General features: G+C 46.7%; 1 protein-coding gene across 1 annotated transcript in view; it reads right to left on the reverse strand.

The window, feature by feature from the left end:
- Positions 1-4594, reverse strand: part of LOC125082451 (sodium/glucose cotransporter 1) — a 70775-nt gene extending 66181 nt beyond the window's left edge. The window contains exon 1 of the mRNA XM_047698132.1: positions 4278-4594. Coding sequence (XP_047554088.1) covers positions 4278-4412 — 135 coding nt within the window. The 5' untranslated portion in view covers positions 4413-4594. The remainder of the gene's footprint in view (positions 1-4277) is intronic.
- Positions 4595-9869: the final 5275 nt, after the last annotated feature.

Here is a 9869-nt window from a genome sequence, read left to right on the forward strand (position 1 = left end):
TTTAGAAGCAGGGTCATTCATACATCCAACAACCAAAATAGATTGGTAAGCACCCCTGTGTGCCAGGCAGTGTCAGCGAGATCATGCTCAGATATTTCTGGATTCCTGGCAGGGTCCTCCTTCCCAGAGGACATACTCTTAGGGTTTCCCTAGTGGTTTCTCTAATAACAAAGGGGCTAACAGACCCAAGGAGCAAAGAAGGTAGCTAGGGGCTCAACAAACATGTCCCAAGGACTCAGGCTATGGAAGTTTGCCAGTGAAAGGCCATTCTGAAAGTCACTCTGAAGTCAAAGCATATGGATAAGCCCCACGTGGTATCAGAGGGACACAAAAAGTGGATTTGGGGCCCAGACACAACATTTCCAAGCTGGTCTCGGAAATGAAGAGCTTAGAAGAATATGAGAGTAGAGACTAGAGTGGGGAACTGGATAATTCAGGAAAGATGTTGGGGATGGATAAAAGACAAAGAGAGGTGTTTCTAAATCAGGACTTCTCTTCTCTAGAATGTTCATCCCCTCCTCTCCACAAGCCCAGACCCTGCAGAGCCATCCCTCAAGGTCCCTCAAATGTGACCTTCCCCCATAAAACTTTACCTGACACTCCTCCACAGAAACTTCCTCCTCTCCTATGGCCTCCTCCCCTTCCCAAACAAAAATAATCTCTCTTCTGTAAACATCTAGAGAACTTCCTCCATACCTCATTCATAGCCCCTACATTTTTTTTTTACTCTGTGTTACCATATTACAATTTTGCCAGCTTTATTAATGTATATTGATAAAAATTATTTGTTTTTAAGGGATACAATGTGATATTTTGAAATACATATTCATCGTCAGGGGCTGGGGGTGGAGGAAACAGAGAGATGTTGATCAATAGGTAAAAGGTAAGGGTACCTGAGTGACTCTATCAGTTAAGCCACCAACTCTTGGTTTTGGCTCAGGTCATAATCTCAGGGTGGTAAGATGGAGCCCCAAGTCAGGCTCCACACTCAGTGGGGAGTCTGCTCAAGATTCTCTCTCTCCCTCTCCTTCTGCCCCTCCCCACTCCGTGCACTCATGCTTGTGCTCTCTCTCTCTCTCTCTCTCTCTCTAAAAATAAATAAATAAATTTTTTTAAAAAGTTAAAGGTAAAATTATAATGTGAATAAATTCTGGAGATCTAACTTACATCATGGTGACCATAGTTTATAATACTGTATTGTATAGTTGGATGAGGCAGCCCTGGAAGAGGGTAAAACAGAACAAAATAATGTTGGAAGAGATGAGGATTGTGACAGGGACTTTAGCTGTGAGTGTCTTTTCTAAGATGAGGAAACACAACAGGCCAGGATTGCTCTATCTGGGCAGCCCAGAGATCATGCAGGAGTCAAGGTGCCTATCCCTAAACCAAGGCACTTTTGATAATCCAGTAGAAAAAAAGAGGAATGTAAACTGGAAGAAATCCAGCACGTTAAATGATCGGGGCCCAGAAACACTGACTAATGGGGAAGATTAAATGTAGACAAATATCAGCAGACTCATTAAGTAGCATTTAACAGGACAAGTGATACTGATTCACAGATATTTGAAAAGTGTAAACACCATAATCAGCAGGATTGGCAGAGGCTAAAATAAGATTGGTTAGGGAAAGAGAGATTATCAGTGATTGTCTGGGAAACAGGCAGTATGGCACAGCTAGCAAATGATGGATTCACATCTTCACTACAGCACTTATAAGGTGGGGAGGGGTGAGGAGGAAGGCAGGCAAGGTGGCAAAGCCCCTAGTACTGTGGAAAACCAAGAGTCAAAAGCCCTGAGTTCCAGGAACAATTCCATGTAACTGCAACCTTGGACAAATCACAACCACATGGGTCTTCAGTTTCCTTCTTCTAAATGGGGATTAGCATTCCTGCCCTCCTTTTCTTGAGGCTTCCTGTAAAGATGCACTACCCTGTTGATGGTTTTTGCCCATTTTACTTAAAAGGACAAAAACAATTCAGGGCTTGCTTCATATCATGGAAGGCAAATGATTAATAGTATTCTTTTTTTTTTTTAAAGATTTTATTTATTTATTTGTCAGAGAGAGAGAGGGAGAGAGAGCAAGCACAGGCAGACAGAATGGCAGGCAGAGGCAGAGGGAGAAGCAGGCTCCCCAGTGAGTAAGGAGCCCGATGCGGGACTCGATCCCAGGACGCTGGGATCATGACCTGAGCTGAAGGCAGCTGCTTAACCAACTGAGCCACCCAGGCGTCCCGTTTAATAGTATTCTTTTAAGATTTTATTTATTTGAGAGAGAGAGAGAGCACAAGCAGAGGTGGGGCAGAGGAAGAGGGAGAAGCAGACTCCCCAATGAGCAAGGATTCCCCATGTGGGACTCTATCCCAGGACCCTGGGACCATGACCCAAGCTGAAGGCAGCTGCTCAACCAACTGAGCTACCCAGGTGCCCTGATTAATAGTATTTAAAAGACTTCTCCATAGAGAATTTTCAGGTTCATCTCTGCAGATCTTTAAAACAACCTTGGGGAATCATAAGAATAGGTAAAATTGTACCTATTTACACCTGAGTAAACTGAGGTTGAGGTGGGTTTCCCAGGGTCGAAGAGCTAGAACCATGTCAAAGCCAGTAGTAAACTTGAGATAGGTGAGCGTGGTGGTGGGTATTAAAGAGGGTATGTATTGTATGGAGCACTGGGTGTGGTGCATAAACAATGAACCTTGAAACACTGAAAAAATAAAATTTAGAAAAAAATAACTTGAGAATCCTGGCTCCTAGTTGGACACTTCTGGGAAGGTGAGACTATTGGGGAACAGTCAGTCACACTGACCCCTTGGAACACTAGAAGAGGTTTTTACTCACATCTGGTTTCTATAATTACTTAAAAAAAAAAAAAAAACTTCCTTTTATCCCTAAAAAAAAAAAAAACGAAACAAAACTCTGTGGCCATGGAAGGGCTAATGTCCACCCTCCTCCCCTCTAAATCAAGAGTTCAACCACCTGCTGCCCTCGCAGCCTCCTGGCCCAACACCCCAACCAAAGCCATTGAGAGTGTCTGGAATATGTGCTCATTTATATTTTTTTTATGATTTATTTATTCAAGGATGCCTGGGTGGCTCAGTCGGTTAAGAGTCTGTCCTTCGCTCAGGTCATGATCCTGGGATCCTGGGATCAAGTCCCACATCTGGCTGCCTCCTCAGTGGGGAGCCTGCTTCTCCCTCTGCCTGCCCCTCCCCCCCCATTAGTTTTCTCTCTCTCTTTCTCTCTCTCTCTGACAAATAAATAAAATCTTTTTAAAAAATTTATTTATGAGAGAGAGCTCAAGTGCATGCAGGAGTGGGAGGAGGGGCAGATGGAGTGAATTCTCAGGCAGACTCCTGGATTGTAGAGCCCGGAGCCTGGAGTCCAAAGAGGGGCTCAATCCCATGACCCACGAAACATGACCTTAGCCAAAACCAAGAAACGGTGGCTCAACTGCCTGAGCCACCCAAGTGCCCCTGGAATATGTGCACATTTAAAACATCTCATCTTCTAGTTGCTGGGTGTGCCAGAGTCTGTCATAGTGAAATTTCTAAGTTCCAATTTCCAAGGCTGCTAAGAACAAGTTTCTCTGGTTTGGTGTGTCCCCAGTCCCCAAGGGGAGCCACAGACACTTCCCTCTCCCCAGCACCAGGCCACCCTCCGGTCTTCCTCCTATTCCTCTTCCACCCAACTTTGCCAATTCTCACTCATTCCAGCCCCTCCACCGGCAGGTCAGCCTTTCCCAGGAGGACCCCTACAGCAGCCCCCATTACGGGCTGCCCCGCAGCCCCTGCAGTTGGCAGAGGTTTGTGTCCTTCCTGCTCTGAATTGTTTCTTTTCCAATCAAAACTGTATGACTAAGAAGAGGCAGAATAGTCCTAGACTCCTTGGGGTTTATCTCCCAAGCCAAAATATCTTCCCTGCAGCCCCAAGCTGTCCCTCACACTGGCCCCCAGCCTCTCCAATTTCTCTCCACCTCCTTCTCTGCTCACAGGCCAGGGGTATCCTCCTTGGATCTTCCTCGCCAGCTCCCATGGGCAACCCTCTTCTTTCTGCTCATCCTTGCTTGACACCTCACCTCACACTGTGCCCCCTTGAACCCCTCTCAAACGCTTCCAAGTTATTTTCAACCCGCTCCACAGACCCTTAAGCCCATCGTCCCCTCCTCACAGCTCACCGGTGCCATCGCTCCTCTGTGCGCCCCCCTTGTCCCTCCTGATGGCCCTTGTCCCTCCTGGTGGCCCTTGTCCCCTTAGCCCATGTCTCAGGGCCCTCACATACCCACAGCCCGACAGCCATCACCACCACAAAGTAGATGACGATGACAGAGATGTCGGCCGCATTGCGGATGCGCTCGTGGGGCGCGAGGGGTGCGGCAGTGGCATTGGTCATGGGGCTCCAGGTGGTACTGTCCATGGCGGCGGCGGCAGCGGTGGCGATGCGTTCCTCCAGCCCAGGCCCCTTGCTCTTTATACTGCCTCCGGGTTAATGATCAGCCCCTGCTAGGCGGGGAGAAGGCACCCTCGAAGTCACGTCCCTGTCCCGGATCTCCCGCACCGCGCCGTCGGGAAGCAGCCTTGGAAGCAAACCACGCTGAAGGAGGAGCAGACGGAGCTGTTGGCAGAAAGGTGGCAGGCGGGCAGGTAAGGGCTGTTCGGTGAGTGGGGAGGGGCCGGCCAGGGGGCGGTGCCCGCCTAGCACAAAGGCCCGCTGTGCTCCGGCAGCGGGCACCTGGCCAGGCAGCTTCAGCAGCTTCGCCTGCTCTGCCGGGGTGCAGAGAGGGTGCGGCTTCATTGAAGAACCAGGCTGCCTGAGGCCAGGGGCTTAAAGGTTTCAGGTCACCTGCCACTGGATCAGTACCAAGCCCTCTGTGGACAGGCTTCTCCATGTGTAAAATGGGTGCAGGACTGTTCCTAGGAATCAGCCAAGTTATTGGTCTCTATGGAGAAAATTCTGGGGAAGATAAGTTGTCAAATATTGCTGGAAAGAAATTCAGAACAATTGCAGTCTCTTGACCACAGGGACAGCCACGTCCCTACCCACCTTTCTGACTCCCCTGCAGCCCCCAGAGGCAATGTTATCCACCCCGCCCCCACCCCTGGTAAGGATGAAGAAAGGGGATCCCGCTGGGAGCTATTTCCTTGCCCTGTGCCTCAACCAGCAATGTGATTTGGGGCCCTTATGAGCCAGGTTGGAGGGAAGACACTAGAGAATCCTTTCCATGGAGCTCATCAAACGCTGACCCTTTTGGGGAACTCAGCCTGCCCATCTGGAGACACATGTCTAAGCTGAAAGTCAGGGCTCAACACAGAGATGGCTGAGAGAGGAGGGATGACTCACCCAAGGTCACACAGTAAGCCAGTGACAGCGCTGGTCTTGCAGTCTAGGCCATGGCAGGCCTAGTTCAGAGAAGGGTTGGAGATGCTCTCAGGAGCTGGTGCTGGAGGTCATAGAGCAGTCACTTTGGAGAGGGGAACCATGCTGGTGTGATATGTGACCACATAAGCCCTGCCAGGACTCTGTTCTGCCTCAAGCCCTCCCTTCCCACCACTAGACAACCATCCAATGCCCAAACACCAGCAACTCATTCCTTTGTACCTCACTGAATCTGAGGTCCACTCCCCTTCTCCCCCATCAGCACTTGTTCTTCCTATTGAGGTTGCAGTCAGAGAATCATTATTTATGCAGCATCCATGTAGGTCTTCCCCATTTCCCCCTACCCATTGCCCAGGGCCCATCATAATGCTTGGCCACAGGATAAGGAATTCCTCTTCTGGAGAACCTGGACGCAGAGACTCTTCAACATGGATGCCTTCCAAAACTCTGAAGTTAGCCATCAGCCACAGCTTAGAGCAACTTGCCTTTCATCCACGTGCATCTGTTCCCAAATTTGGCAGAGCATTTTCACCTGGCTCTGACCAAGCAAAGCCCTTGCCCTCAGGGAACATCTAGTCTGGTCTGGAAGTGAGCCATCCACAGCAAAAGTCAGCCCTGAACGCCCAGCTGCAGGCAGCCAGCCTGTGCTAATTTCCAAAAATGAAGTCTGGCAATGAGCAAATCTGAAAAGTGAGCAGGAGGAAGGAACTGAAGTACTAAAAGACTTCAAAGGATAGAGAGAGCTATCACCTAATCTTTTTCAGACAGGAGAACATGGCCAAAGAAGGAAAGAAAGGTCACCTTGGAAGAGACCAGAAAACATAATTCATTTCATTCCTTTATTCATTCATCCTTGCAACAGAAAAATACCCTCTATGTTACCAGGTCATGTGTGCCAATGCTGGGGATACAACTGTGCACAAAATTCATAGGGTTTTCACCCTCACAAGTCTTCTAGTCTAGTGGGGGAGATAGATCATCATAAAAAATGAGACAAAGACCTATAAACTTAGTATTGTGATATGTGCTTTGAAAGAGACATACTAATGTTCCAAATGTGTAGCAAGGATTTTGACCTGGGAATGAGGTGGAGTTGGGAGAAGGCCTGTAAGTTTCTGGTCATGAAAGAGGAGTGAGCCAGGTAAGGTGGGAAGGAGGGATATACCGGGAGAGGACAAGCTGGGGGTAAAAATAAAAAATAAATAGGGGCACCTGAGTGGCTCAGTTGGTTAAGCACCCATATCTTGATTTTGGCTCAGGTTATGATCTCTGGGCTATGTGATTGAGCCCCATGTCAGGCTCCACACTGGCCGTGGAGCTTGCATAAGATTCCTTGTCTCCCACTCCCTCTGTCCCTCCCTCTCCCTCCAAATAAATAAATAAATAAATAAGCATGTAACCAGCAAGTAACCTCCCCATTTGGTGGGTGGGGAGGACAGGGGCAAGAGATCTCCAGAATGCCTGAGGTCCCTCTGCAGTTTCTGTTCCTCACTGATCTCCTCTAAAAGGACAATTTAACTCAAGAAAAGAGCAGAAAAAAAGAAAGGAAACAGCACAGAGATTCTGCAAAAAAATTAAAAATAGAATTACCATGTGATCCAGGAATCCCACTTCTGGGGATATATCCAAAGGAAGTGAAATCAGTATCTCAAAGAGATATCAGCACTCCCATGTTCATTGAAGTATTATTCACAATAGCCAAATTGGAAACAACTTCAAGTGTCCATCAACAGATGAATGGATAAAGGAAATGTGGTATGTGTATGTATCACATACGTGTATGTGTGTGTGTGGTGGAATATTATTCAGTTCTAAAAAATAAGGAAATCGAGGTGCCTGGGTGGCTCAGTGGGTTAAACCTCTGCCTTCAGCTCAGGTCATGATTCCAGGGTCCTAGGATCAAGCCCCGCATCGGGCTCTCTGCTCAGCGGGGAGCCTGCTTCCTCCTTTCTCTCTCTGCCTGCTTCTCTGCCTACTTGTGATCTCCATCTGTCAAATAAATAAATGAAATATTAAAAAAAAAAGGAAATCACGCCCTTTACATCACTACGGATAAACCTGGAGGACATTATGCTAAATAAAATGAGCTAGACAGGTATGTGCAATCTAAAAAAAGTCAAACTCATAGAACCAGTAGAATGATGGTTACGAGGGGCTAGAGGGTGGGAGAAATGGGGAGAAGTTGGGCAAAGGTTACAAACTTACAGTTATAAGATGAATAAGTTCTGGGATCTAATGTACAGTATGATGACTATAGTAAATGATACTATATTATATAATTGAAAGTTGCTAAGGGAGATTTTAAGTGTTCTCACCATGAACACACATGCATACACACAAGCACACAAAATGGTACCTATGTGAGCTACTGGATGCATGTATTGTGCATATATTAAATCATCACATTGTACACCTTTTTAAAAACCATGCTGTACAGCCTCATTTTTAAAGAAAAGAATTATTTCTCCTATGCAGATGCTTCCGGGGGGACACAATATGATGTACTACATGCTCCCTATAGCTGGCCAGAGCTGCTGGGCCACTGCTAATTAGTAAAGATCATTTTGGCCTCTCTCCTCCCCTCACTGGTACCAACCCAAATCAGGATCTGGTCACAAAAAGGGACATTACTACCAGAATCCCAAGAGAAAGAAAAAAGCTGACCAAACAGCCAGGCTGTGGGGAAGATGAGGGTGATGAGGAAAGATAGACTTAAGAGCAAGACCTCATCTGAGTCCACACAGGTTCACAAACTTAAGTCAGATTGGAGTCCTAAGCTTGAAAAATCAGGTGCCCACAGATTAAAAATTAAACCTGACTGTTGAAAGAAGATTATTCAAATGACTCTGAGGTCACTAAGGTAACATCTACAGATGGCAAGGGAGGAACCCAGATTTGGAGCATAGTGACTCATCACTGAGTGGAAATTCTCTTTCCTCTTCTTGGCCTCCCTTCCACACTACTCATCTGTCCAGGTCCCACAGGAGTCCCTACCTACTTTTATCAGCCCAGGAGCTCTTCCCCAGCAGGCCTCAAATGTTCAGTGTCCACCATCACTGACCAAACTGTACTCCATGGCAAGAAATCCCATGGTGTGATGGCCAGCCTCGGAACTCTTGCCACACTCTGAAATGAACAGCCTATGTACAGAGTCTATGAGTTTGGGAATTTATCTGAAGAGGGGAAACCACATGGCTGGTTTGAATCTTAGCCCAGCCATCAACCAGCAGCAGACCATGGATAGCTCATTTGACACCTATGATCCTCCATTTGAACATCTGCAAAATGTCATAGACAAAGACTATTTTCTGTACCTATGAGGTCCAAATGAGTTGAAGGTGCAAAGAGGCCTCACTGACAACAAAAAGGCAAAGATGAGGGACTGAGAGGGCTGCTATGATTTTCTCTTTTTCCTTTTCCTTGTTGCAAGCTCAGTTGTGGGAAGCAGACTGTTTGATCAGTGTATTATCTTCCTGTGGCTGCTGTTAAAAATTTACCACAAATGTGGCAGCTCAAAACAATAGAAATGTATCCTCTCGGGGTTCTGGAAGTCAGAAGTCCAAAACTGATTACACTGAGTGAAACTGAGGTGTCAACAGGGCTGTATTGTTCAGGTTTTAGGGGAAAATCCTTCCTTGCTTCTTCCAGCTTCTGGTAGCTGGCCTTCCTTGGCTTGTGGTCACATCTCTTCAATCTCTGTGTCCATCTGTGTGTGTGTGTGTGTGTGTGTGTGTGTGTGTGTGTGTGTGTGTAAAATACACATAGCATAAGATTGCCCATCTTAACCCTTTGCAAGTGCACAATTCAGTGGCATTAATATATTCACAATGTTGTGCTACCATCACTACTACCCATACCCCACGACTTTTTCATCATCCCAAACAGAAACATTATCAATTAAACACTGACTTCTCACCTTCCCCTGGAAACCACCATTCATCTTTCTGTCTCTATGAATCTGACTATTCTAGGTACCTTTATACAAGAAGAATCATACAATCTACTCTATCTTCACATTGTCTTCTCTTCCTCATCTGTCAAATCTCCCTCAGTCACTAAGGACATTTGTGATGGTGTTCAGGGCCCACCAATAATTCAGGATCATCTATCTTCATCTCAAGATCCTTAACTTAATCATATGTGCAAAGACCCTTCTTCTAAATAAGGTAGCATTTACAGGTTCCAACATTTAAGACCTGGTATATTTGGATGGCCATTATTCCGTTACTGCAATCAGTGATGGTGAAAGAGTATGAATGTAGAAGGATTTGATGGGGGAAGTAAGATTGGAGATGCTTTTGGAAGGGTGGAGTGAGGAGGAGGGCACTGCTGGAGGGGATAAGTCAAGGTCCAGAAGTGTAAAAGCCAAAAAGCTGTCAGGCAAAGAAGAAGTGAAGATAAGTGAGAAGGGCCAGGAGAGGGAATCAGTGAGGTGGCCCCAGGCTGCCTGCCCTTCCTCCCCAGCCCTCTAAGCTGGTATCTGGGCATGAAGGAAGT

Source organism: Lutra lutra, chromosome 12 (genome assembly GCF_902655055.1).
Source record: "Lutra lutra chromosome 12, mLutLut1.2, whole genome shotgun sequence".
Taxonomy (NCBI): domain Eukaryota; kingdom Metazoa; phylum Chordata; class Mammalia; order Carnivora; family Mustelidae; genus Lutra; species Lutra lutra.